Source organism: Vulpes vulpes, chromosome 9, assembly GCF_048418805.1.
Source record: "Vulpes vulpes isolate BD-2025 chromosome 9, VulVul3, whole genome shotgun sequence".
NCBI lineage: Eukaryota > Metazoa > Chordata > Mammalia > Carnivora > Canidae > Vulpes > Vulpes vulpes.
Window position 1 is genome coordinate 109,168,125 of NC_132788.1, and position 26,613 is coordinate 109,194,737.

At 70.0% G+C, this 26,613-nt stretch overlaps 2 protein-coding genes and 1 non-coding gene across 8 annotated transcripts; all 3 read right to left on the reverse strand.

Moving 5' to 3' along the window:
* Positions 1-240: 240 nt before the first annotated feature.
* Positions 241-16,079, reverse strand: ABCA7 (ATP binding cassette subfamily A member 7). 6 transcript variants are annotated; one of them, XM_072722043.1, is made up of 47 exons: positions 15,995-16,079; positions 15,211-15,713; positions 15,020-15,113; positions 14,703-14,844; positions 14,505-14,617; positions 14,326-14,396; positions 13,999-14,079; positions 13,639-13,840; positions 13,419-13,558; positions 13,084-13,200; positions 12,706-12,873; positions 12,277-12,494; positions 11,916-12,092; positions 11,429-11,651; positions 11,130-11,351; positions 10,832-11,033; positions 10,466-10,576; positions 10,174-10,345; positions 9,805-9,936; positions 9,574-9,713; positions 9,318-9,455; positions 8,934-9,118; positions 8,782-8,854; positions 8,329-8,531; positions 8,140-8,188; positions 7,902-8,000; positions 7,674-7,828; positions 7,302-7,426; positions 7,127-7,228; positions 6,676-6,963; positions 6,494-6,526; positions 6,207-6,384; positions 5,956-6,125; positions 5,484-5,661; positions 5,128-5,243; positions 4,599-4,743; positions 4,384-4,507; positions 3,471-3,600; positions 3,279-3,399; positions 3,140-3,202; positions 2,140-2,246; positions 1,811-1,952; positions 1,422-1,556; positions 1,231-1,334; positions 878-970; positions 534-774; positions 241-445 (listed from the first exon to the last, which is right to left on the reverse strand). In XM_072722043.1, exons 2-47 carry the CDS (start codon positions 15,274-15,276, stop codon positions 323-325), a joined length of 6,411 nt encoding a protein of 2,136 aa, XP_072578144.1. In that variant the 5' UTR covers positions 15,277-15,713; positions 15,995-16,079; the 3' UTR covers positions 241-322. The 6 variants fall into 6 exon arrangements, with proteins under 6 accessions (XP_072578144.1, XP_072578142.1, XP_072578143.1 ...); XM_072722041.1 differs by lacking the exon at positions 15,995-16,079 and having other exon boundaries at positions 12,706-12,870; positions 15,211-15,566; XM_072722042.1 differs by lacking the exon at positions 15,995-16,079 and having other exon boundaries at positions 1,449-1,556; positions 15,211-15,566.
* Positions 16,080-16,991: 912 nt separating this feature from the next.
* Positions 16,992-23,650, reverse strand: CNN2 (calponin 2). Its single transcript, XM_072722053.1, has 7 exons — positions 23,521-23,650; positions 20,142-20,263; positions 19,771-19,837; positions 19,548-19,685; positions 18,681-18,797; positions 18,437-18,583; positions 16,992-17,964 (listed from the first exon to the last, which is right to left on the reverse strand). Exons 1-7 carry the CDS (start codon positions 23,581-23,583, stop codon positions 17,689-17,691), a joined length of 930 nt encoding a protein of 309 aa, XP_072578154.1. The 5' UTR covers positions 23,584-23,650; the 3' UTR covers positions 16,992-17,688.
* A 2,819-nt stretch (positions 23,651-26,469) lies between these two features.
* LOC112935651 (U6 spliceosomal RNA) lies at positions 26,470-26,576 on the reverse strand. The gene has a single exon (XR_003238200.1). It is a non-coding gene; the product is annotated as a U6 spliceosomal RNA (small nuclear RNA).
* Between the last annotated feature and the right edge of the window lie 37 nt (positions 26,577-26,613).

Genomic DNA, 26,613 nt, shown 5'->3' on the forward strand with positions numbered 1-26,613 from the left:
CAGGCCGCCCAGAACATCTCCAGGCCTCGCGCTCGTGCCCACTTCACGGCCAGGCACTCGCGGGCACGGCCCTCACCTGCAGACCCACGTGGGTGCTGAGGGGCCGCCGCCAGCAGGCTCCCGGCCACCACGGAGGCCCCGCAGCTGGGCTCCAGCGGGCCCCAAGGCCCAGGGCGGCCCGCGAGGAGAGCCGTTGCGAACCCGCGCCGCCGGCCCACGCACACGCACACGCACACGCAGTTGCACGCGCCGAGATCTCTTTATTTCCTCCGGGACAACGGCCCCTCCCGCCCGCGCAGCGCCCGGCCCGGGTGGGGGGGGCTCAGAGCGCCGACTCGGCCGCGCAGGGCTCCGCGCAGGGCTCCGGGCCGGGGTCCGTGCCCGCCCCCGCGTCCTGAGTGTCCGCCTCGCGCTGCCCCTGCGCCGCAGCGAAGTCCAGGAACACCTGCGGCGGGCGGAGGGGCCGTCAGCGCGGGGCGCCCGCCCCCCGCCCCCCGCCCCCCGCGCCCCGCGCCGCGCCCCTCCTCCAGCACCTCCTCCAGCGCCGTCCGGCTCACGGAGAAGTGCTCCACGCCCAGCTCCGCCCCGCGCGCCGCCAGCTCCCCGAAGACGCGGGACAGGGCGCAGCGCCCTCCCGGCGGCAGCTGGAAGCGCAGGCGGCTGCCGTGCGCCCCGCGCAGCTCGGCCCCCGGGAACGCCGCCCCCACGAAGGCCACGGCCGAGTCGGCCCGCGCGGGGGGCACCCGCAGGGTCAGCGTGTGGCCCGCTCCGAACCTGGGGGGACAGGGCTGCGCGCTCGCTCGGGGCCGGGCCGGGCCGCCCTCCTCGGGCCCCCGCCCCGCCCTCCTCGGGCCCCCGCGCCCCCCGCGCCCCTCACCTGCTCTTCAGGTGCTGCGCGCTGCCCAGACAGCGGAACCGCCCGTCCACCAGGATGGCCAGGCGCGTGCACAGGGCCTCGCACTCCTCCATGCTGCCGGGGCTCGCGTCAGTCCCTCCGGGGGCGCCGCCCTGCCCCCCGCCCCGCGGGCGCGGACCCCCACCCTCCACCCTGGACACCGCCCGCCCACCCGGACCTCTGCCGGGAAGGCCGGTATCGGGTCCCGGCGACCCCCCACCCCCAGGTCGGGCCACCCCAGGGCCTGCGTCCCCGGGCTCTGAGCCTCCGCGGGCCCAGGCCCCCCCGCCCCGCGCAGCCCCCGCCCCGCCGCGCAGCCCGGGCTCGGGGCCCACCTGTGCGACGTGAGCACCACGGAGCGGCCCTCCCGCACCACGGCCAGGAGCCTGTTCCAGAGAAAGCGCCGGGAGCTGGGGTCCATGCCAGTGGTCGGCTCGTCCTTGGGGGCGCGGGCGGGGCCGGGTTGGTTGGGGGTCCTGGCCCCGCCCCGGCCTCCCAGGCCCCGCCCCGCGCCGCCCCCGCGCACCAGGAAGACCACAGCCGGGTCCCCCACCAGCGCCACCGCCGTCGCCAGCTTCCTCTTGTTGCCGCCACTGTAGGTGCCCGCGGGTCGGTCCGCGCACTGGCCGAGCCCCAGGTGTGCCAGGCCCCAGCTCGCCATCTGGGGGGGCGGAGCGAGCGGGGCAGGGGCGAAGGTGGGGGTGGTCAGCCAAGGGGCGGGGCCAGGATGAACGAGGGGCGGGACCTGGCCGGACGGGACAGCTGCGCTCCCAGGGGGAGGGGGGCCGCGGCCGGGAGGGGCGGGGGGCGGGGGGCGGCTCCAGCCTGTGCGGGAGCCGCAGTGTGGGCGCTGGGGGCGCGCAGGTGCGCTGCAGGTGGGCTCAGGGCGGGCTGCGGGGCTGGGTGGGGGGTCACCTGGGCGACCTGAGCCTCGGGGACGCCGCGCAGGCGCGCGAACAGCTCCAGGTGCTCCCGTCCGGTCAGCAGCTCGAAGACAGCGTCCGACTGCGGGCAGTAGCCCATGTGGCGGTGCGCGGCGGCCGGCTCCCGGGCCACGCTGGGGACAGGGAAGGGGACGGGGACGGGGAGGGGCTCAGGGCCTCGGCTAGGCCCCCGCGCTGGGCGGCAAGGGCGGGCCTGGGCCCCCCACCCCGACTGCTGTGGTGAGAGAGGGCAGGGCTCAGGGCCAGGCCGAGCCGAGCTCGCCGGGGAGAGGCCAGCCCCACGCCCGCCCCAGCCCTCACCTGTGACCTGCCAGCACGGCCTCACCACCGCTGGGCAGCATGTCCCCAGTCACCATGCGAAATGTGGACGTCTTCCCTGCTCCGTTCACTCCCAGCAGCCCGAAACACTGCGGGGGCCCCACAGATGGCCCTCAGCGCGGTCTCTGGCCCGCACCCCGCTCAATACCGGGGGTGCAGGCAGGTGGAGCGCAACACTGAGCAGGGGATGCTCATCGGCACACGCGACACACGCGTCTCCCATGCTGGCACCCGGTGGGTGTCTCCAAGATCGCATGCAGCAGTGCTCCATGCGCCGCGGGCCCTGCGATCGCTGGATGCCTCCCGGAAGCACCCGAGCACCCAGGCTGGGTGCAGTCAGCCCAGCGTGGAGAGAGCGGGAGCTCACGGGCGGTGCTTGACAAAGTGACAGCAGCTCACGCTAACACTGCACATGTCTCCAGGTGTGCACCAGCCCCGGGAGGTGGCGGGTTCAGAGCACACAGCCAACACAGCTGCACATAGTAGTTGTGTGAACGTGAACTGCTTTGGGGCACGTGCCCGAGAAGTACCAGCTGTGGGCCAGCGCTCAAGGGAGGGGTGTATACAACAGGCGCCCAGTAGGTACTGTTGATGCCCGACAAACGTATACAGATGTCCACAGAAGGGGGCTCAATGATACAACTGGTTCTCCAACGGTGGCACACAACACAGTAGGCGCTTGGTAAGGTTCCTGGCACATGTGTGGCCCCCCCACGGGTGCTCGGTAACAACGCGCTTGATCTCAGTAGGGGCCGCACACGGCGGGGGCTCAACGAGCGCAAGCACGCAGTAGGTGCTTCCTGGGACAAAATAGGAGCTCAAATGTCACCAGTCAGGAGTCACTCAATAGACGGTAAGCGGGGGCCAGGGAGCTGTTCGACGAGGGGCGGCAGGTGCGCGCAGCAGGTGCTGAGGGAAGGGCAGTGGGCACGCAGGAAGGCACCTCCCATGCCCCCGCACCGGGGCCCCGCCCTGGACTCACCTCACCAGGAGGGATCCCCAGGCACAGGCGGTCGACAGCCGGTGTCCTCTGCCCGTGGTACACCTGGGAGGAGTTCAGGTCCCTGAGGACGGGGGGACGGGGGGCTGCCTAGGGCTCTGCACCACCACCCTGCACCCACCTTGGTCAGGTCTCTCAGCACCAGCACGTCCTCCTGGGTGGCCCTGTGCACCACCCGTTCCCGCTCTCGGGCCACGTCCTCATCTTCCTCCCCCAGGGGGGGCAGCGACCTCAGCCGGGGTCTGAGGACACACATATGGGTGAGCCCAAGGCCAGCCCCAGCCCCTCGCACCCCTACCCTGTCCCCACTGACTGTGGCAGGAGGCGGTTGCAGTGCTGCAACAGGAGCGTGAAGAGGAGGAAGAGTGGCCCCTGCACCGCCATGCACACGAGGTTCTTGCCGACCACCTCCCAGCGCAGGGGTGACTGGAACTGCCCGTCTCCTGTGGAGACAGGAAGGAGGACCTGGGTCATGGGAAGTAGGGGTGTGCTTGATTTCTGTCCACCCCCCCCCCAATCCAGGTCACCTTGGGCTTTTAAACAAAAGGACCGAGAACTGGGTGGGCCACTCAACCAAGCTCTAATTGGTATAGAAAACAGTAGTATCACCATCTCCCTTTAGGGCCTTAGATCTCTTGTGATAGGACCCCATACAGAATTACCCTCTCTAGGGCAGCCCCACTGGCCCAGCGGTTTAGCGCCGCCTTCACCCCAGGGCGTAAACTTGAAGACCCAGGATCAAGTCCCATGTCAGGCTCCCTGCATGGAGCCTGCTTCTCCCTCTGCCTGTGTCTCTGCCTCTGCCTCTCTCTCTCTCTCTCTCTGGTCTCTCATGAATAAATAAATAAAATCTTTAAAAAATGAATTAGGGATCCCTGGGTGGCGCAGCGGTTTGGCGCCTGCCTTTGGCCCAGGGCACGATCCTGCAGACCCGGGATCGAATCCCACGTCGGGCTCCTGGTGCATGGAGCCTGCTTCTCCCTCTGGCTCTGGCTCTGCCTGTGTCTCTGGCTCTGTCTCTCCTTCTATCTCTCAAGAATAAATAAATTAAAAAAAAAAATCTTTAAAAAATGAATTAGTCTCTCTGGCTGCTGTGCTGGCTTCTCAGTCGACCCAAGCATGGGGGCCACCTAAGACCTCTAGTTCTCTTCCTGGGGGCTGCTGTTTGTCCCCACCCTGCGTAAAGGACGTGGCTGGCACTTCCCCACCTAGAGTGAAGTTCTCACCTAAGCGCTCAAAGGCGTCAGCCATGGCCTGGTTCCGCACCATGTCGATGAGCCCCCGACCCAAGCAGAAGTGGGGGAAGACAAGGAAGACCTGCTTCAGGACCCGACTCACGTCCTGCAGCTTCTGCTCAGGGCCAGACACAGTGAGGGGAGGTGGGTCAGGGGCCGGGGCTGAGGCCAGCGCAGCCCGAGCCCCGGCCTGCAGGGGACCACACCTTGTCAGAGAACAGCTCGAGCACGAAGGTGGCCATGCTGCCATTGATGCCAACAAACAGGTTGACGCAGGTAAGCACCACGTAGGCCGTGCTGGGCACGGAGAAGACGAAGGAGGCCGGGTACATGAGTGGCGTGATGGACCAGCTGGGGGGCAGTGGGTCGCGGGGTGACCACCGGACACCCAGTGAGTAGCCCAGACCCCCCCTCCCCTCATCCTTGCCACAGCCCTCTTCTCATAAGTCAAGACAGGACGAGGTTTTTAATGTTGTTTTATGTAAACTCTACCCCCCAGTGTGGGGCTTGAGCCCCCAACCCCGAGGTCCGGAGCATGCACAGCTCCTGCCGCCTGCCGGGCGCCCCCACCCCCGCCCCAGGGAGAGATGAGCTTTTAAGGCCACCGCTGCGCATCCCTAAGTTAGGTCACACTTGGGATCCCATCAGAGCTATGAGCTGGAGGAGTCCCGGTATTCGGGGCTGGGGTGGGGGGGGTCAGGAAGAACGGGCCCTGAGCAGCCAGGGAGGCCTCACCCGTAGAGCAGCAGCAGCAGCAGGAGGGCGGGCAGGTTGGCGGGGGCCACGTACGCCTTCTGCTGGAAGGCCAGGAAGATGAGCACCACGATGCACGCTGACACCAAGTAGTTACACTGCGTTGGAGATGGTAATTACCGCCGTCGGTTTGCACGGGTGGGAACTGCCATCCTCACACCTGTGCCCCGTCCCAACACACCCCCTCGCCCCGTGTGGGAGGGAGCAGGACATAAAGTCTCCCACCGTCCCCCAGGACTCCACTCGGGCCATGCTGGACAAACGTCTGATCAGAAGGGGCCAGAAAGGGGAGGTGGTGAGAGGCGGCTGGACCTCCGCCCGCCAAGCATGCCCCGCACCATGTCCCACAGAAAGTTGCTGAGCCAGTAGAGAGTGGGAGGCAGGCCCCCCATAAACTGCAGGTGTTTCGCCCTGGTGACACGCTCCTCAATGAGCACGAGGGTGAAGCTGGCTGGGACAAAAGACATGGCGAAGACCACACAGATGGACACCAGCACGTCCACCGAGGAGGCCATCCTGTGGGTGAGGGGCAGAGCTGTCCAGAGAACCCCGCCCACCACCGACGGGGCGAGGATCCATAGCCTGGCTGCCTGCCGCTGGCCGGGGAGATGGGTGGAGCTATTTAGGGCTGGGGCGCCTGGGCTGCAGGGCGAGCCTGTAACCCACTGAGCCCGGCCCAGTCCCAGTCCCCAGACCTGGGGAGCAGAGGGGGTGGTTCCTGTGCATGGACACAGCTAGAGTGCCCCCGCGCCCCAAATGACCCAGAGGCTGCGGCAGGGCTGGGCCCACATGCGGGACAGAGTGACTCACAGCGCCGCCTCCGACAGCTGCTCCTTGGTGAGATTCAGTGGGTGGTTGAGCGTGGTGATGCTGTGGGCACGGCGGGGAGGGCCCGGGGGCAGGCGGGTGTGTAGGAGCGCGTTGTTGGCTCTGTTGACAAAGGCCACCATGGCGTGCCAGCCCTTGTTGTTGAACCAGATCTAGGGTGGGGTCAGAGCCGAGCGGTCAGGGCGCTGGGGTGGACCGCCCCCCAGGCCCCTGCCCGCTCCCCCAGCTCCCACCTTGAGGCTGTCCTCGGCATCCAGGCTGCGAGCCCAGGCTGTGAGGTTGTTCAGGATGCGGTCTAGGGCCCCGCCGGGCGGGGGGCTCAGCAGTGCCCGCAGCTCCTCCACCGAGCGGCTGACCTCCTGCCCTGAGGGCAGGCCTGGGTCTCGGCCCCCCAAGGAGAAGCCCCCATACCTGCAGGGCAGGGGGCGGTCAGGGGACAGCCAGTGAGGGCCAGGGAGCCTGGGGGGAGCCCGGAGCCCGGAGCGGGCAGGAGGGGGCGCGGGGGTGGAACCCTCCTCACCTGACCTCATTCACCCACTTCTTGGTCTTCAAGCTGCGGGAGAGACAGAGACGTGAGCGGGGTCGAGACGCCGCGAGCTGGGTGGGACAGGCAAGACGAGGCGGGGCAGGAGAGCAATCGGGGGCACCCAGGCCCCGCCCCCGCCCCGCCTCCTCCAGGCTCCAGGACCCAAGGGCGCTCACCCCCGCTGCACCAGGCGCGGGTAGGTCTTCACCAGGAAGTCGGACAGGTTGCGGCCCGTCAGGTTCTGCACCACCTCTCCGGAGCCGGCCAGCGCCTGGGGCGGAGGGGGGCCGCCGGCCGCCGCGGGGCAGTCGGGCAGCAGGCGCCGCGCTCCGGGCTGGCTGCAGCGGCAGGCGGGGGACGGCGACCCGGGCGTCCAGTTCCCGCTGGCCAAGACCTCAGCCACGGCTGCAGGCACCTCCGGCGCCCAGAACTGGCAGGCGGCGGGCTGTGTGCACCCAGGCGTCCTGTGGCGGGGAGGCACCGAGCTTTCCGCAGGCCCTGGCACGCGGACGGACGCCCCAGCTCCCACGCCGGCGTGGGGGAGCTCCAGCCCCGCGAGGCCCGCCGCCCAGGGCCCAGACGAGAACCTGGGGCCCGGGGGCACGAGGGTCGGCCGCGGGCCCTCACCTGGCGGAGCTGTCCTGCCGGTGCGCCCCCTCCCCCAGTCCCGCCTCCTCCAGCAGCATCGCCAGCAGGCGGGCTCGGTCCGAGGTCCCTGGGGCGTCCTCACTGTGGGTGCGGCTCAGAGTCAGGCCTGCCCCCGGCCCGCCCGCCTGCCGCCCCTTCCCGACCCCGAACCCACCTGAAGAAGGACACCTGGGCGCCGTACATGCTGGGCCTGAGCTGCAGAGCCGGGTAGTGTCCGAAGGGCGGCACGATGAGGCTGAACAGCAGCGCCAGACCCACGAAGAGGGCGGGCAGCACGATCTGAGGGACAGGCCCGTCAGCCACCCCGCCGCCCTCCAGGCTGCCGGTCCCCTCCCCGCTCCCGCTCTAGAACCGCCCGGGGCTCCCCGGGGCGCGCCTTGAAGGTGCGGAGGGTGCGGACACTTCTGAGGTCCCTGGGCTGGTGGCCAGAGCACAGGCCAGGCGCCCGGGTCCCCACGCAGTCCCCGGTGCCCGGGCCCCTCACCCTCACCCTCACCCTCACCCTCACCCCAACCGGGCCCCTCACCTGGGCAAACAGGCCCCGGCGGCTGCGGCACGCAAGCAGGAAGCGCTTGAGAAGCAGGGCGCGGAGCTGCTGGCGGGTCAGCGGCCAGCCCCGGAGGCGGCCTGCGGCGAGCGGCCTGGAGCCCTGCAGGGCCTGTGTTTCTGGGGCAGACAGAGCTGCGGGGGACGGAGGGTCAGCGCCCACACTCTGGGGGACCCGGGGGCGCACGGGTCAGGGTGCACGGCTCACCGAGCTCCCCGTTCTCCTGGGCCTGCGGCTCCGGCACAGTCTTGAGCCGTGTGGTCCTATCTGGGCCTGAGCTCGGGGGCTGCTGCCTGCGGCCATGACCTGCGGGCCCGGCGGGGGTCGGGGTCAGGGTCAAGGGCTCCGTGCGGCCTCCTCGGGTCTGGGTCGAGGTCAAGGGTCACAGCAGATGGGTTTGGGAATCAGGGGCAGAGGTCAAGGCGCCGGGGACCTGGGGCCGTACCCTCCAGGTCTGTGTCCACAGCATGGTCCTCCATCACCTTCAGGAAGATCTGGGGATACAGGGCAGGGGCTCAGCTGGGGACCCCCTGGGAGAGAGGCACCCCGCAGACACCAAGGGTCCCCAGGCCTCGCTGGCTCTGCGGCTGCCCCCGCCAGGCCCCCTCCTCCAGGCAGCCCTCCCCTGCCGCACCTCCTCGAGGCTGGTGTCGGAGATCCCGTAGCTGGCCAGCCCCAGCTCCCCCAGCCGCCGGTCCATCTCCCGGAAGAGCCTGGCAAAGCTGCCGTCCACGGCGCCCCCGTAGGGCAGCACCAGCAGCAGCTCGTGGGGCAGCTCCTCCACCAGCCGCGCCCCGGGCACCAGCTGCTGCACAAACGAGAGCAGCTGGGCGGCACCTGGGTGGACGGGGGCAGGGGTCAGGGCGCCGGCAGGGCAGGCCACACGGTGTCCTGGGGGCAGGGGTGCGTGGCCCCGAGGAGCCCGCTCCGGCGCAGGAGTCTGGGGTGAGGCGCCCAGGGCGGGCCCCAGGCAGCGGCAGGTCGGCGGGTGCGTCAGCCAGGCCGGGTGAAAGGGCCGGGATTCGGGTTCTGTGCGGTCGGAGGCCCAGGGTCCTGTATGGTGTCTCGGGGCGCTGCCCCCACTCACCAGCTGCGCTGCGCTGGCCGGCCTGCTCCGCCTCCCGCCCGGGCCCCGCGGCGGCCTCCGAGTCAGCGTTCCCCTGCGGGCGGAGGGCACGGCTGTCACGGCCACCCAGCTGCAGCCTGGCGCTCGGGCTCGGGGGTCGGCTCAGCCCTCACCTGTCCGCCAGCGGCCGGGGACGGACGCGCCTTCGCCAGCGTCAGGTAGTAGCCGGAGCCCAGGTGACGGCGCAGGAAGAGCGGGGAACCGCAGCAGCACACGCGGCCTCCCGCCACCACGGCCACACGGTCCCCCAGGACCTCTGCCTCGTCCAGGTGGTGGGTGGAGAGGATCAGCGTGCGACCTGGGCGTGGGGACCAAGCCACGCATCCCGTCGGGATGAGGGCTCTGCCCCAGCCGTGGCCACTAGCGGGAGTTGCCACCCCGTACATCGAGCTCCTATCCATCCCTCAAAACCCTCTTCTCAGAGCGTCATCATCAGAAACTTTCCCTGGCACCCGAGGCAGCATCTCGGGGAGCCTCGTGCCTCCCCCAACTCTCACCTTCCCGGTATTTGAGCAGCAGCTCCCAAATGCTGCGGCGGGACGCAGGATCCACGCCGGCGGTGGGCTCATCCAGGATGACCACCCGGGAGCCACCCACGAAGGCCATGGCCACTGACAGCTTCCTCTGCATCCCACCTGGGTGGGGACGGGGCGGGCGTCCTGCATGAGCCAGCCCCCCGCCGGGCCCTTCCCCGCCCTCCCGCCCCGCAGTCCCCCACCCCGCCCAGCCTCAGCCCTCCTCGGGGCGGCTCACCAGACAGGTGGCGCGTCTGTGCACGGCGCTTGGGGACGAGCCCCACGTCCTGCAGGAGCCGGGCCTGCTCGCGGCGGACGGCAGCGGCACTCAGGCCCTTCAGCCGCCCGTAGAACCAGATGTGCTCGTCCACCGTCAGCCTGCAGCCAGGGCCGGACGCGGCGGTCACCCGGCCGGTGGAGCCCGCGCACACCCACCCCCCGCGCGCAGCCCAGGCCCAGCCCCACGCACAGGTCGAACAGCACGTTGTACTGCGGGCAGACGCCCAGGTGGGGCCGGACGGCTGCCAGGCTGGACTGGATGTCGTGGCCCAGGATGTAGGCGGAGCCCCCCGTGGGCGGGAAGAGACCGCTCAGTATGGACCTGGGGACAAAGGGGTCTCAGGGCAGCTGCCCCCGGGAGGAGACGCACCCCCAGAGCGGGCGCGGAAGCACCGACAAGGCCCCTCTCATGAGCCCAGGCCAAAGGTGAACCTTGTCCCCGTTTTACAGAGGAGGGAAACTGAGGCACGGAGAACACACGTATCTGTCTCCCAGGTGCCCGGGGCGACCTGGGGTCCCGCTCCCTGAGGCCGGGAGGGAGCAGGGGGCAGCCGCTCACAGCGTGGTGGTCTTGCCGGCGCCGTTGTGACCCAGCAGGGCGGTGACGTGGCCCTCGTAGAAGTCCAGGGTGAGCCCGCGCAGGGCCGGCTGCGGGTTGCCCGGAAAGCGCTTCTCCAGGCCCCGAACGGAGACCCCGGGGGTCAGGCCTGGCGGCACCTCCTCTGTGAGCGCTGCGGGGGACGGGGGGGACACTGAAGCCTGTCTGCGGAGTCGGGGACCCGGCAGGTTGGGGGGCGGGGGGGCCGCGGGGGACGTGGACGCGGCAGCGGCTAGGCCGCCTTGTACCTCACCCTCTGGGTCCCTCGGGGTGGGAGGCGGGGGGGAAGCGACGGGAGAGCAAGGTCCGAGCCAATAGCTCCTCCGAAGGGGGAAGGTCCACGGTTTGGGGATCCCGTACTGGCCTGGGGGCAGCGGCGCCCGGTCACCTCTCGGACCCCCGGCCTGGAGCGTGCCAGCGGCTGGCCATATGCCAGGACCGGGCATCCAGGCGGAGGACAGGCCCGCGACCCCGACCGCCGTCCGCCTGCCTCAGGCCGCCCCCGACCCTCCATCCCCACCCCCAGCAGCCACCTGTGCCTTGAGGCTGGCCGCCCCCCGCCCCGCCCAGCCTCCCCTCTGCAGCTGTGCTGAGGTCCCTCCCCTCCACTCAAGCCCACCTGGGCAGACCCCCTCCAGGTACCACGTGGCCAGGCCGTAGAGCACAGCGTCCAGCAGCAGGACGCCCGAGACCCACGCCAGGCTGAAGACCTCGGGGGCGGGCGCGGTGCCCATGTTGTGCCACTGGGCGCCTTCCCCCTGCTCCTCCAGCAGCGCCAGGCTCTCGCAGCCGAACCCAAAGGCCACGGGCGACAGAAGGCTCTGCGGGGCAGTGGGGGGGCAGGTGGGTCAGCGAGCGCACGGCCCAGGGTCCCCGCACGCACTCAGGGTCCCCGTGCCCGGCCCACCCGGGCTCACCGCAGCCACCAGGCCGCCCGCAGGCAGCTGGTCCCGCCAGGCCACGCACAGCACGTAGGGCAGGTACAGCACGAAGTAGGCGAGGCCCCCGCAGGCGGCGGCCAGGTTGGCGCGGGAGAAGAGGGCGCTCAGGAGGAAGCTCTGCACCACGGTGGCCACCGCGAAGGCCGCCAGGAACAGGAAGACCACGGCCGGGTGGCTGTAGGGGAGGATGTCCCCGAGCTGCAGGGCCCCCACGGCTGCGGTGAGGCCCGGGCTCGCCCTGGGGCCCCACCCGCGCCAGGAAGGCCCCACAGCACCTTGAGCACCAGCACGAGCAGCGCCGAGCTGAGGAGGAAGGGCCCGAGGCCGCTGAGGAGCCAGCCGAGCCACAGCACGGCCGCGCCCAGCCCCATGGCCCGCATGGTGGCCCGCAGCCGGGTCTCCTTCTCGCGCACCACGGCCTTCACCGCCAGCGCCACCGAGTAGATCCAGGCCAGCGTCAGGAACAGCGGCAGCGAGCGGCCCAGCACGCGCAGGAACCTGCGGCGGGGAGGCCGCTGAGCGGCGGCCGGACACCGGGCCCCTGGACGTGCGCCGCCCCGCGCTCCGGCCTCGGGCTGCAGGTGTCAGCACGGCCACGGCCCCGCGCCCGGCCCCCGCCCCCCGGGGATCCCCGCTCCTCCCACAGGGACTGGTCCTGGTGCGGCGCCGGCGCAGCCTTGACCACGTGGACCCGCGGAAGCGGCCGAGCCCGCGGCCACCTGACGTCTGTCCCTGGGGGGGGGGTGGCGAGGCGGCGCTCACGCATCATCCACATAGCAGGGGTAGGGCATCTGCTGCAGGTACAGGCGGGCCCGGGGCTCGGAGCCGCTCAGCACGCGCACAGCCGCGCCCTCCAGCAGGTCCTGCAGGTACACGAAGCCTCCCCACACGTAGCGCAGGTCAGCGAGGGGGTCAGCGGCCGGGCCGGGGTCCCAGAACCTGCGTGGGGCAGGGCGGGGCTGCGGGAGACGCCGGGAGGCCGAGGGCCCTGCGCACCATGGGCGGCTCCGCCCTCGCCCGGCCTCTATCACCCACCGGGTCCTTCGTCGTGGGCCCCCAGCCCGGGGCGCACCCCTCACACCGCAGCTCCCGCATCACAGCCCCCGCACGCGGGATGCCCCACCTGTCCCTGATCTTGTTGGTCCTCGTGACAGCATCAATGTCCATGCGGATCTTCATGCGCACGTGGCCGGGGCCACCGGGTCCAGCGGGGTCCCCAGGGTCCTCGGGCCCCAGGAAGACGACCCCGGCCCAGAAGCGGCGCTCTGCGAGCAGCTCCAGGCTGCGCGCCACCAGGGCTGCCTCCGACGGTGCGGCCTCCAGCTTGTCCAGGGTCACACACTGAGGAAGGGCCTGGGCATGGGTCCCAGGCACCCGGTCCTACACGGGAACCCGGGGCCCCAGGGGGGCCCAGCTCCTCCATCACACTTCTGCAGGCCCTGGGCTGTGTCCGTCCTTGGGCGGCCCAACAGTGGGGCTCCCCTCCGCCCAGCTGACCGGGTTGCACCCCACGTACCCTACAGACGGGGCTCCCAGGCGGGTGGCACCTCACCTCCATCACGCGGCCCAGCAGGCCCACCAGGTGCCCCACGTCAGCATGGGCGTCCCGCCAGCCGTAGCCGTCCCCACGGGGGTCCAGAAAGGTGAGAAGGGCCTTGGCCGGGTCCTGGCCTCGGGACCCAGGCCGCCTCCTTCCTCTGTCCTGAGCTTGCAGGAGCTTCTGGGGAGCGGCGGGGACGTGGGGGTTTGCTTCATGCCTGCCGGGCCGCGTCCGCCCTCTTCTCTCCCGGGGCCTGTCCGCCCCCCGGACGCCACAAGCCGCCGCCACACGCCTGCCCAGGAGGCCCGGCCCTGCCCGCTGCCCGTGTGCTGCGCAGGGATGACGCGCCCAGGGAGGCTGGGTGCCGCTGCCACCCCGTCCTGACCCTACCTGCAGCATGGCCACGTTCGAACTGTCATTCAAGAAGCGGAAGAGCTGGGATCCCAGGGCAGCCCACGCCTCCGGGATGTCCTTCAGCAGAGCCAGCTCCTGGAAGGTCCGGTTCACCTGTGGGAGGAGGGCGCCCACATGAACGCCCCGTCGCGACCCTGCCCTCCTCCTGAGGACCCCGCCCGCCTCGCCCGCCGTCCTGTCTTGCTCCATCTGTGCCTCGGGGCGCTGGACGTGCTGTCCCTCCACCTGCGATCCCGCAAACTGTCCTTCAAAACCCTGCGGCCACACCGCGTCCCGGCCGAGGGGGGACGCAGGACGGCGGCCGTCCTCACCTGGGCCATGAGCTGCCTGGTGAACGCCGTGTCGGGCGTGAACAGCAGCTTCCCCAGCACCAGCGGCTTCAGGCGCCTCCAGAGCAGGCGGGACAGCGGGTGAGTCTCCAGGGTCCCCACGAGCTCAGCGCAGGCCGGGCCTGGGGGGCAGGGGCACCATGAGGCCCGCCCCCACGCCCGTCGCCCCAGTTCCCGAAGGGGAAGGGAGGCCGTGACTCACTCAGGCCGCTGTCGGGTAGCGCCTCCTGCCCCACCAGCTCCTTCAGGTGGCCGGCCTCGTGCCAGCCGAGGGAGGGCCCCCCTGAGATGCCGGGCCCCCGGGCACCGCAGAGGGCCTCCGATACAGCCTCCAGGGGACCTCCAGCTCCTTGGGGTCTTCGCAGCAGTGCCCGCAGCTCCACCAGACTGGGCAGTGCCAGGAGCTGGGGAGGGGTCACCAGAGGACGCTGGAAGCCCTCCCTGCCAGGCATGCCTTCTCCCTCTGTCCTTCTGCCCCTCAGATGGCCCCCCGAGGGAAGTGCCCGGGCTGCCCTACCCTTTGGGCTTCCCGGCTGCGGTGGAGGGTGAGTGGGTCTCTTACCTCCTGGGCCAGGTCCTCTGCAGCCTCCACGAAGTCGGCCACAGACTCCTGGGCGTGGCCCAGCACAGACCCCAGGGATTCCTGGGGAGCGAGACCACAGGGTGGTACCCATCCGGATGGAGCTTCACAGGGGCTCGAGCACTTTGTCCCCCTCCCGTGCGGACTGCGCCAGCAGAGGACGAGTGAAGGCTCGTGCAAGGCCTCTCGGGCTGGACACTTCGCCACCGTGCTGGACACGGTCCGTCTGGGCCCGACAGGACGAGGAGTGTCCCTCGGGCACCAAGGGGAGCCCAGGCAAAGGCCTGGGAGCGGGCGGGGACTTCTCACCTTCCCAAGCAGTGTCCCCAGCAGCTCAGGGGGTGGTCGGTCTTGCGCTGGGTCGCTGGATTGAGGCCGGGCTGGGAGAAGGACAAGCTTAGGCCTGAGGCAGCCCCCACCCCGTGCCCACTACACAGCTGGGCAGATGGAGGCTGAGCCCACCCGCACCAGCCAAAGGGCCTCCTCACCTGCTCTGCTAGTGGCGCTCAGTGTTGGCATCAGCTTTCCCAGGCTGGCCAGCGTTCTGCGGGCACTGGGCCCCCCCAGGACGGTGTGGGCATCTGCCAGGAGCCGGGAGACCCTGGGGACAGAGGGAGCAGGAGGTGGGGGCTCGGCACACACCCCGGAGCCCCGGGGGCCCTCCGCACCCGCGGCCGCTGGCTCACAGGGAGTCCTTGAAGTTGCTGAGGACGCCGGGCTGCTCGGCGGGCGTGGGCTGCGGGAAGCAGGTGTTGTTCAGGGTGCAGACGAGACCCTGGAGCCAAGGGACGGTGCCGGCCGAGGGCAGCGGCTTGTTGGCGAAGTGGCCTGTGGGGAGGCCGGGGGTGGGAGCCTGAATGCCGCCCGGCTCACCCCCTCCCGGACAGCGCGCTCGCCCAGACTCACTGGGTGCCCCGCCTGTGCCCTCCGCCGCTCACTGGGCCCCTGTGGACGGGTGGACACTGCCCCCCCACCCCGCCCACCCCGTCCCTGGGGGGCTTACATTCGTGGTGCTCCAGTGGGGGGTGGGAGTGGCGGACGGCCACCAGGATGAAGAAGAGAAAGAGGGGCCACAGCAACTCCACCAGGAGCTGGACCTGGGGGAGGGGCAGAAGAGGGGGGCCGTGGGGGCCGAGGGGGCCGAGGGGGCGCCGGGCACTCCGCCCCGCCCCCCGCCCCCAGTCCTGGCATTACCGGCTGTCTCCTGCGATACAGGAAATTCTTCCAAAGCAGCAGCATTAGGTGCGTCCAGAAGGCCATGGTGGGGACGCACGGGGCCCCGACGGGGTCGGGCCGAGGACGTGCCTGTGCCCGCGGGCGCACCCTGGCCGCTCTGGCCCTCGCTGCTCGGTGCCGGGTGCAGGGCTCTGGACGCCCCCGGACAGCAGCCGCTGAGTAAAGGGTCTCTCGGGTCCCGGGCGGAGCGGGCCAATGGGAGCCCCGCCCGGCGCCGTGCTCGCACCTGATTGGTTGCCTGGGCTGCCGCTCCCGGGGGGCGGGGATCCGCGGGGCTGGCAGGTAATTCGGGGGGCGGGGGGCTCGTCTCAACTCTTCCGCCCCCAGACTCCACCCGGGAGCCCGAAGGGGCGTAAGGACGCGACGCGGCGATGCGCGCTCCTGGAACGAGCGATTCCTGACGCCGACCTCGGCTGCAGCTGCCCAGCGCGGCCCTACTTCATCGTTGCACCCTAGGGAAACTGAGGCGGGCGAGGGGGGGAACTGAGCCCCCGACCTCCACTGCAGGGCTCTGCTCCATCCGGAGGGAGCTGGGGCCGGGGGGCTGCAGGTGCACGGCGGCGGCCCGTCTCAGGTGAGCCGCCCCCCCCCCCCCAGGATCCGGGGTCCACCTGCCGCCGTGAAGGTGAGCGGGGTTCTGCGCTCTGCCCTCACCCGCCCATTCCCAGGGGGCCCGCTGCCCTCCTGCGCCCCGGGAATCCTCGAGTCTCCTCCCCCGCCCCGCCCCCCGGGAGCCCCTCACCTTTCCAGCCCCCCTCTTGCCTCCTTCCCTCCGCCGGGACAGCCGCCCCGGATTGCGGCCCCTTTAAGAGGCGTGTCCCGCGCTGGCTCTACGGCCCCCGAGGCTGGTGCCCCGGCCCGAAGCCCCGCCCCTCGCGCTGCTATTGGCCGCCGCCCCCGCCATTCACAGGCCGGGCCTGCGGGAGCCGCGCGCGCGCGGGGGGGGGCGGGCCCGTGCGGAGCCGGGTTTCTTAAAGGGACCGCTCTCTCTTGCTGCGTCACTGTGGGGCGCTGGTGGCCGCCCTCACGCGCCGGCCGGGCAGTGTCCCCGCCCGCAGCGCCGCCGCTCCTTTCTCCCACTGCCCGCGGGGGGAGCCCCGCTCCTGGCCAGACTCGCCCCGTGACCCTGCGACGGCCCGGTGACCCCCGTGTGTCGGTCCGCACAGTGCGGTTCCACCGGCCAGCCCTTGCCCGACCCACAGGGACTCCTCTGGTCCCTACAGTGGCGAGGCGACGGAGGGGGAGGGGCCCAGCATTCTAAGGGGAGCTCCTGTCCTAACGGTCACATCACTTTGGGGGTCACCTCCAGACCCCGTTCCAGAAGCTCGGGGTGGGGAGGGTCCGAGCGCATGGACCCGCAGATCCCGGAGCGGGGCCTTGCTGTTGGGGCTCCGAGGATGAATAGGAGTCCGCCGGCCGGTCTGCTCCCGCGCAGGGAGTGGCACAAACAGAGGCGGGCGCAGCTGCACACGGGAGCTGCGAGTGGGGCTCCCCACCTCCTTTCCAAGCAGCCGGGAGGTCCAGCCTCTTCCCCGGCCCAGGACCCAGGTCCTGACGCTCCGATCCCTTCTTCACCTGGAATGTCAGGCCCGCACTCACCTGCCGCCCTGGGCCTCAGCTCCTCCCAGGCCGTGGGTGAGGATCTGCTGGAGGCTGGCCTCCCCACCCCAGGGCCCCAGAACCCTCCATCCCCCCATCCAAGCTACCCCCCCACACACACACTCCAACTCCACCAGCCGTTTCTTCCTAAAAAGAGGTTTTTATTGCCTTTGGTCCACAGTCACATTTCACATTATCTCTTGGTCCCTGGGCTGCTGGATGGGGCCAGTCCCCCCGGGAGGACCTCCGCTGGGGGTCCCTGTGCAGTACTTGGCAGAGGAATGAGGACAAGTAGGGGGGCAGGGGTGGGGCGAAGGGGGAGCTCCGGTGGCTTTGCCTCAACCACTCGGAACTCTGTCGTCCTGCCGGGCCTCAGTTTCCCCACCAGCCCCTTGGGGGCAGTGCTAGAGAAATCCGGTCCCTTACAAGCCCTCAAGTGATTCAGGCCGGGGCCGGCCCTCCCCTTCCTTCCACCCCCACCCCCACCACTGCCCTGCAAAAAAACATTTTTCTTTCATTAAAACTGCCTGAAACTTCTGCGGGTACAGAAACCACAAACTGATCAGAGAAAAGGGAAGAGAAGGAGAAGCAACCGGAAACCATTCAGGGCTGGTCCCCGCCTGCCGGGGTGTCTTTCTCCCCCCACCCCCACGGCTCAGCCCAAAGCCTGCTGGGAGATCTGCGGCGGGAACCTTGGCAGGCAGACCCCCGTGTGCCCCTCACCCCTGCCCCACAGGCCTTGGGCGGGCAGCGCTCAGACAAGGAGAAAATCAAGACGAAAAACAGAAGAACCCCGCAACCGCCCAGACTGACGTGGGGAGGCCCCCGCAGGGCGCCTCAGTAGTCGGCCTCCTCCTGCGGGTAGGGGGTGCACTCCGGGGCCTCCCCGGGGTCTGGGCCGCCGCCTGCAGCCCCTGCAGCCCCATCCGCCACCGGGCCCTGCGGGCAGTACTTGGGGTCGTAGATCTGCCGGCCCAAGCCGAAGACCTGGCCACTCTGGTTGGCGCCCTGAGTGTAGCCCATCTGCAGGGACATGGAGGAGTTGTCGCACTTGTCCGTCCCCAGCTTGGTGTCGTAGATGTGCCGCCGGGTCCCGGGAGCCGTCATGCCCACCTGGGGAGGGAGGAGAGCGCTTCAGGGCTGCGAAGGGACGGGGGCAGTGGAGGCCGAGTCCCCACACCGTCCGCTCCTGTCCTTGCACGGGGCACAAGCTCCTGCGGGGCCTGGCCAGCCCTGCTCGGACGCCCTCGCCTCTCTGCCTCCGTGCGGAGCGCATCTCCCTGGGAACCAGCGGCGTCTGGGTCCAGCTCCCCCTGCCCGCCGGGGAGCTCCCCGGGTGGGGCCGAGGGCCCCCAAGCACCCGGGAGTTCCAAGATCTGCAACGTGGCAGGACAAGTGAGAATCACAGGATGTGAACATGTCAGAGGTGGACGGGCCCCTAGGCAGTCCTCCGAGGGCCCGCAGTGACTGCCCCGGGGACGCACAGCGAGGTAGGGACAAATCCAGAGTGGGACCGTCCGCGGGAGGCAGGCACGGGGCCAAGCATGCCCACGGGGCTGGGGGGCGGGAGGGCCGGGGGCCCCACCTGGCTGGCACACTTGTTTGTGCCCATCTGGAGGCTGATGGTTGAGTGGTCCATGGGGGGCAGGATATGGTTCTTGGGGTCGTACAGATGCCTTCGGGTGCCGTAGGCCGTCATGCCCGACTGGCTGGCACATTTGTTGGTGCCCATCTGCAGGGAGGCAGGCGGGAGAGGTCAGGCTGCCGCCCCCAGGCCTCTAGACCCTGCCCCGGGCCTGGGTCCCACCCCCGCACCCCCCAGAACCCACCTGGAGCCCGATGACGCAATGGCCCGCCTTCATGGTGGCGTCGTCGAAGTTGCGCTCCTGCTTCTCCGAGTATTTGACCCCAATGTCCACGCCACTCTGCAGCCCCTTCGTCTTGGCCTGAAGGGGAGGGGTGCTGGGAGTACCGGGGAGGGGCAGCCGCCCAGACCGTGCGTCCCTGGGGGTCGGCCCACCTGCCACCAGCCACCTCGCCCCAGGGGACGGCACGGGACGGGGATTCTGGGAGGCGTCCTGGCAGCCAGCCGCTGCCCCCTTCCATCACGACCTGCTACCCGCCTGCTCCCGAGCGTGGCCCTCCCTGGCCGCCCCTGCCCCCGCATCAGCCCCGGTGCTCCGGAGGGCCGCGTTCAGCAGCTGCTCCAACCCTCCGGGGCGCCAGACCCCACGCGTTGGCCGGATTCACCTTCCTCAGGCTGCTTCTCACAAGCTCTAACTGACCTATCACCTGTGGGGGGTGAAGGTGAGGCCTGGCGGGAAGTCGGGGCTCCGGCTGGTGGCGCCGCACCCCCAGGCTCCCCGATTCCGGCGCCGGGCGCGCTCTGGCAGGGAGGGCGGGTGCTGCGCGCCTGTGGGGCCCGGAGGCCCCGGGGGGACCTCGGCACCTTCCTCTCGAGTCTGCTGTGAACCCGAAACTGCTCTAAACTATTAAGCTTTTTTTTTAACTAACAGATTTCTTCATCGCCTGCTTCCTCCCCTCCAACGGCGAACCCGTAAGTGGGTGGGCTGTGTCGCCCCGTTCGCCCCGAGTCCCGAGCGCCTGGTGCCTTGGGTGCTCTGCGGGGTCGGCAGGGGAACGGACCACGGGCGTCTGTGAATCCGCGAGGGCCGCGGCGTGGCCCCGGGCCTCACCTTCCCCGCCAGGGCGAGAAGAGACACCTGCACCTGGGTCATGTTCCCGCTCTCAAACAGGTCGTTGGCCTCGAACAGGTCCACGGGGTTCATGCCGTAGCTGACCATGGCCTTGATGAAGGTGGACAGGTTCTCCAGCTGGGGAGGCGGGGACGGGAGTGAGGCGCCTGCGGCCGGTGCGTCCCCGGGCCCCGCCTCGTCCTGCCCGCCCGCCGGTCCTCACCTGGTGCCAGTTCTGCAGGGAGCGGTTGATCTTGGGGACGGAGCCTGGCTGCAGCTTGTTCATGAGTCTGGGGGGGGGGGCTCCATCAGCGCAGGGGCCCCTCAGGGACCCAACCACGACCCTCGGCCGCCCTCACGCCTTCCCGAGCGGCCCCACCGCCTCTCCCCGGGCCTCAGTGTCCCCCTGCAACGCAGGCTTCCCCGGGGGGGAGGCTCTCCCACCCCGGGGAGGGAGGATGCTCGCCATCCCGGAGCCTGGGCCAAGCAGTCACGCGGGACAACGCAGGCCAGAGACACCGAGCCCGGTCCCGGGGACAGCGCGCAGAGCCGCAGGCAGACCCCCAGGCAGACCCCCAGGCAGCCAGCACTCACGTGCACAAGATGACTCCGTCCTTCAGACCTTTCTGGAAGTCGGGCCCGATGGAGAGGCCCGTGAGCCCCTCGATCCAGCTGCGGAGCTCCGCCTCCTTCTGGGGGTCATACTTGGACAGCAGCTGGATGGAGCGGGGGCACAGGGTCGCGATGAGGCGGGGCAGCGGCAGCCCCGGGGAGCTCCAAGCACGAGGGACCCCACGCGCCCCAGGGACCGCCCTGCCCCGCCCCACCCCGCCCCGTCTCTCCTCCCGTGGTCTCTCCTCCCGTGGTCGGGCACAGGGACAACCCTGGGCGTGGACATCCCCCTCCCCGCCACGCAGACGCGCCCCGTCTCCTGCCCATCGGCCACTTGCAGGGGCGCCAAGTGGCGGGCAGCACAGCCCCGTGGCCCCTCAGCCCCTGGCACCCCTGCACGCCGTCCCTGTCCCGTCCGGAAATTGTTGTGAGATGCACGTGACGCTCACCACCTTGACTGTTTTTTTTTTTTGAAAGATTTTATTTACTGGAGAGACCCCGCTCGCTCCCAGGACCCCGGGATCGGGCGCTTCACCGACTGGGCCCCCAGCGCCCCCATTTTAACTATTTGAAAGGGAACAGTTCAGTGGTTTTAAATACACTCACCATGTTGTGCAACCATCACCTTGGTCTAGTTCCAGAACATTCCATCACCCTCAAAGGAAACCCTGGCCTCATCACCCTCATTTCCCCCCGACCCCCCCGAGCCCCCTCCCTGTCCGTGGACGAGCCGGTCCTGGACCTGTCACACGCGTGGACTCCACCCCATGGGGCCTGCTGTGTCTGGTTCCCTCCCTGAGCGTTGGGGGCTCGGGTCTGTCCCCGGGGTGGCGTGGGCGCCTCGCTCCTGCTCGCGGCCGGGGGCGTGCCCGTGCGTGGACGGGCACGTGTTTATCCCCTCGTCCATGGACACCTGGGTTGTTTCTGCCTTTCGGCTACTGTGAGTGGAACTGCCGTGAACGTCCATCCACAAGGTTTCAGTTCTTGCGGGAACAGAGCGAGGAGCTGGGCCGCACCGTAACTAACCTACTGAGGAACCACCGAAGCCTTCTCTGTTCTTGAACCGACCACACCAGTTGCTGCCCCAGGGCCTTTGCACAGCTGGGTCCCTCGAGTGCAGTCAGCCGTCCAGCCTGGAGGTCACCTCCTTGGAGCGGGCCTCCCTGACTGCCCGGCCATGAAGCCCTCCTCAGACCCCGAGGCCCCGCCGCCTCCAGCTCTTGTCCTTACACCGCACGCCGCGTGCTTCTGACCCGCCCCGTGCACTTGGCCGCCCGGCTCGGTGCGGTGTGCACAGTCCGTGCTCACGGCCGCCGTCGGCACGGCCCCCACCCACAGACACGGGCGCACCCGTTCCCTCCGGGCACCACGGGCCAGGAAGGCAGGGTGGCCCGGAGCGGGGCTAAGGGGCGGGTCCGGCCCCATTCAGCTGTGGACTGTCCCGGGCAGTGGGCTCCCTGCGCATCAGCCCACACCCACGCACCGTGGCCCACATAGGTCCCGGTCCCGGACGCTCTCCCCTGCTGTCCTTCCGCCCCCTCCCGGGGACTAGGACCCCAGAGCCACCGCCTGCAGACCCAACTCCTACTCTCAGCTCCGCTCCTAACTTCCTTATGACCTCTCCCCGTGCCTCAGTTTCCCCGTCAGTTTCCCTGGCCTTTAGGAGGCCCCACCTGTTGGTTCCCGCGTAGAAAGCCCAGGGCCTGGGATGGGGCTGAGCTGACCTGAGTCGGAGGAGACAAAGGCGGGGAGGCTGGCCCGCTAACGTGATCCGCCCGCCTCCCCCCCCAGGCCTCCGTCTCCCGGTTCCCGGTTCCCGCAGCCCCGCGGCCCTGCCCGGAACAGTGAGAAGCTGAGCTTGAGGCAGCCCGGCGGGTGCGGCCACCTGGCCACCTGCACAGCTGGGCTGGGTCCCCAGGGCTCCCAGGGAATGGGGTCCTGGGCCAAGGCCGCTACCACCGCCTTCCTGCCCCCCCCCACCGCTGTCCCCCCTACTGCCCCCCCCCCCCCCCGCCGTCCAGCCGGCCTTCAGCACATTCCACGCGGCCACAAACTGCCAGGAATGCAGCTGCTGCCTCCCTGCTAAATCGGGACCAGCTGTTCCCAGAGGTCTAGAGCCCCCCCACCCCCCAGCCAGCAGGAAATCCAGGGACTGCTCAGGGACCGCCAGCTGCCAGGGGTAAACGGAGGCACCCAGGGCCAGGCAGGGGCCTCCAGAGGTCTCCAGGTCCTCTTAAGTAGCCCGGACGCGGACAGGGCGTGGGTGTGCGGCCCCAGGGACCCAGCAGGCCTGCCCCCACCCTGCCCGTCCTCCAGCCCCGCAGGGCACGGCCAGTGGCAGGGAGCCTCCCGACCTCCACGTCCCAGACGGAGCAGGTCTCAGCTTGCCCCAGCCCACCCCGCGTCTGCGGAAGCCGCCTGCGCCCCGGCTGGGGTGCCACCCACTTCCTGCTGCCCCGCGGGAGACGCAGGGGGCTGCCCGCCAGGACAGGTGGCCCTCAGAGGCAGCCGGCTGCGGCGGGCGTCCCGACTCTGCCCCTCGCAGGCTGTGTGGCCCTGGGCAGCTGTGACATCTCTGCGCCCCGTGAACACACCGTGGGGCTCTTAGACTTCCCTGCTGTCGGGCGGGGCGGCCCCCCAGGCCCCGAGCTGCCAGCCGGCGGGTAAACGTTCACCCCACGCAATTATCGCTGGCGTGGAGAAGAGCGTGTTGACGGAAGGTTCTGGAGCTTGCCGGGCGACCCAGCTGTGGTTCCCCAGCCTCAGCCTCTCTCTTCCGTCAGAAGGGCTGGAGGGGGGCTCCTGGGAGCTCAGAGGCCCCAACCGTCCCTCCTGTGCACGATCCTGGGGGCGGGGGCAGCGGCCTGTCCCCCCGCAGGGCTCTGCCCTCAACAGGCCCAGGCAGGCTCCTGGGGGCCACATTCCGGTGGCGGCATCTGCCCCGCAGGGATGACACGGGGGGGGGGGGGGGGGCCAGGGAGGGGGCTGGAAGGGCGGTGAGCCACGGGCCCAGGTCGTGTCCGGGGGTCTGGGGTCACCCCGCCGCCGGCCCTCGGAGGGACCTGCTGTGTGACCCCCGCAGGGCCGGCCCCTCTCGGCCAGGTCAACGGGGCTCCTGCAGCCCCTCCCCGGGTTCCAGGTTAGAAACCCTGCGCCCTGGGATGACCCTGGGGCAGGGGACCCCAGGGACCCCGCTCAGGTCGGGTGAGGACAAAGGGCGAGCCCCCTCCAGCCTCCCCCTGGGCCCGCCCGCAGGTGCCGGAGGTGGACCTTGGGGCGCCCCTCTGCTTGGGCTCCCCAAGCGCGCACGGAGCCCGGCGGGGACCCTGCGCAGCCGAGCGCCCCCGGCGCCCTCACTCACCCGGTTCTTGACCTCGGCCGACAGCCCGTACGAGGGCCCCTTGTTGAACTGCGTCGAGCTCATGGCCGGCGGGACGGGACGGGCCGGGGCTGCGGCTCGGACGGGGCTCGGCGGGGCTCGGGGCGGCGCCACGCCCCCGCCGCTCATTGGGCCGCGCGCTCTTGCCCTTATAAGGCCGCGCCGCGCCGGATTCCTGCCGCCGGACTTCCTGAGCCCCTCGCCGCCGACCCCCGCCCCGCCCGGCCGGCCCGCCTCACCCCTGCGCCCCTGCGCCGCGATGGGGGAGGGCACACTGTCGGGCGGGTCTCTGACCCCCCCCGCCGGGGCGCGGAGGAGGACCCCTCGGGTCCCCCCTTGCCGGGAGCTCCCACAGCGCGGTGGTGCCGGGCAGCCAGGGGCATTGGCGCTGGGGCTGCAGCGGGTGAGTAGGAGTTCGCCAGCCCACAAGCACAGCGTTCCTGGCAGAGCCGAAGGTGCGAAGACCTGAAGACACTGTCGGTGGCTGAAAGCACGTGGAGGTCACAGGGCCTGGGACAGGCCGGGTGGGAGTGTCCCCCTCCCCCCTCCCCCGGGGGGGAGGGTTGGGGAATGGGAGCGACTAGAAGGGACACTGGAGGTCAAGGGGTGTCCTGGGGCTGAGGCTGCCCAGGGTCCCGGGCCAGGCACACACTTGGTGCTCACTTGGTACACGCACTTGGAGCACATTTGGTGCTCAACGCAGCGGGCTTGCACAGATACAAGAATGAATGAATGAATGAATGAATGAACTTAGTAACTCACTCATTCATCCATCCATGCCCACGACTCCCCCCTCCGATGCTTCCCCACGCGGCTTCTGGGCCGGTACGTCCTCACCAGGCGGGCTCACAGGAGACCTCAGGTGCGGCCCCTGGGTCCCAGAAACACGGGGCTGGGCGCGGACTCCCACGCCTGCCCCGGAGCACGTGCAGGACACAGGAGAGCCTGAGGAGGGCGCAGGGAGCGGGAGGGGCAGCGGGGGTCCCGGGAGGGGGCGCGGGAGGTGGGGTTTTACAGCAGGTGTAGGAGTCTGGCCCCTGCCCAGCGGCTGCCGGCCCTGTGAGGGCTCCAGGCCACTCTCCCTGCCCCCTCCCCGGCCGCGCACCTCCTGGTCCCCTGGTCCCCCGTGGTCCCCCTCCCCAGGTACCCACAGGGTCTCTGCCTGGCATCCTCTGTGGGTGGGCCTTGGGCCTCAGTTTCCTTATCTGTAGAAGGGGAGCCAGTGCATTTCGGGGGGTCACGGATGAGGCGGCGCGGCTCTGAGCGCAGAACACCCGGCCGCTGCCGTCCAGGTGGGGGGCGCTGGGACTTGGGGGCCCCCGGGACAGGTCCTGCGGGGCCCGAGTGTCAGGGGGAGCCGTGCCCAGCAGAGGCGGTGGCGGTGATGGCCGAGCCTGCGCCCTGCGCTCCTGCCGCCGCCGGTGGGGCCCTGGGTGTGCTCGGGCTGTCCAGCCACCTGACTCTAGGGACACTCGGGGATGGAGGAGAGGATGCGAGGCCGGCCGCGTGTCCCGAGGCCCGGCCCCAGCAGCCCTCCCAGCGCGCTGTCCGCGGCGGCGAAGGCCTCCTTCCCTTAGGCCAGTTCACCCCGACTCAGGATGACCCTGGTCGGATCCCAGAGCGGCGGGGACCGGCCTGGGCAGGCGCGGGGCTTCCTGCTCGGGTACGTTGTCCACCCGGGGCTGCCGGTGTGGGCGCACGGTGCGGGGTGCGGGGTGCGGGGTGCGGGGAGCAGGACGACCTCGGGCAGCAAACGGTGCGACCCGGCCCGGCCGGGCTTCTCTCGGGGAGGCTGGGACGCAGCACCTGCCAGTGGCCGGCTCCGTGGCGCTCCACGGACACGGGACGTGGCCTAAGGCTTCAAGCCCCGTGTGACGGTGGTGGCGGCCTCCTCCGGATCCTGGGCCAGTTCCGGATTCCAGAAATTTTTTTTTTTTTGGTATGGCCCTTGCGCTCACGATGTTTTTTACATTTTTAAGTGGTTGAAAAGAATCCTCTCGTGCAGCGCGCGGAAACCACATAATATTAAGGTTTTGTCCCCCGCCCCCCCCGTCCGTTCATTTACGGCTGCCGGGTGTTACCCTGGTCCGCGGACACTCCCTGGGCTCCGAGGCCGAGAAAACTGGCTTTTGGGGCTTTTTACAGAAGATCGTTTCCCGGCCTGGGTTCCGGACACTCAACCTCCCGGCACCCAAGAAATCCAGACTCAGACATCCCAAAACTCAAAACTCAAAATCCCGGGATCCGGAAGCTTAGGATATTAGGATATTAGGACATTAGGACACTATAATATATGACATTATTCCCGTATTATTATGTCGGGGCTGGCCTGAGGGAGGACCTGAGATTTAGGGAATCACATAACTCGGGGAGTCCTTGCCCTGAGCGCCCCCACTGGGAGCCTGGGTTCAAGTCCCGACGCCCCACCTGGCCGGCGACCTTATGGGGCGGGGACACCGGGGCCCCGGGGCCTCCTCCCCTTCTGGAAGGCCCCTGAGCGCCCTTACATGTGCCGCCAGCGCGGAGCAGGGTGACCGAGTGACGCAGTCGGGGCAGCGCACCTTGAGATAAGGCTGTCGCGTCATCACGTGTTAACATGTCAGGAATTTGGGCTTCGCGTGGGAACCCGGCAAGGGGCCCGGGAGGTCAGCGGCCGCCTTCCGCCCGGCCCGGGCCAACCCGCTCCTCCGCCCGGGCCTGACCCCTGGGGGGCCGCAGGGGGTGTCAATGATGCGGGGCTGGGGGGTCCCAGGGCGTCGGGTGAGACCTGGGTGATGCCCGGGACGGGAGGCCACAGCTGGAGGGTCCCCTGTGCAGTGCAGCAGGGGCCCGGCCCCTCCCCCTCCCGTGGGTCAGCGCAGGGCCCCAGCTCGGCTCCCCTGGGGGCGGGCCCCCCTCGCCTGCCCGGCGCCAGGCCCCCCTCGCGTGGCCAAAAATATGGAACGCTTCACGAATTTGCGTGTCATCCTTGCGCAGGGGCCATGCTAATCTTCTCTGTATCGTTCCAATTTTAGTATATGTGCTGCCGAAGCGAGCACGAACGCCAGGTCTCGCGCACGGCTATTTAAAGCCCAA

Bases quoted from the DNA above. Each gene is read 5' to 3' on its own strand.
- ABCA7 (XM_072722043.1), bottom strand. From the start codon at position 15,276: ATGGCCTTCTGGACGCACCTAATGCTGCTGCTTTGGAAGAATTTCCTG. The intron at 8,855-8,933 runs GTGAGGGCTGAG...CTCCGCCCGCAG, and splicing joins CCCCGGCCGCTGGCGGACAG to GGGAACGCTGACTCGGAGGC. The intron at 1,557-1,810 runs GTGACCCCCCAC...CCGCCCCCCCAG, and splicing joins CCGAGGCTCAGGTCGCCCAG to ATGGCGAGCTGGGGCCTGGC.
- CNN2 (XM_072722053.1), bottom strand. From the start codon at position 23,583: ATGAGCTCGACGCAGTTCAACAAGGGGCCCTCGTACGGGCTGTCGGCC. The intron at 19,686-19,770 runs GTGAGGACCGGC...CCGCCTCCCCAG, and splicing joins CCCTGCAGAACTGGCACCAG to CTGGAGAACCTGTCCACCTT. The intron at 17,965-18,436 runs GTGGGGCCCCCG...CTCCCTCCCCAG, and splicing joins CAAACAAGTGTGCCAGCCAG to GTGGGCATGACGGCTCCCGG.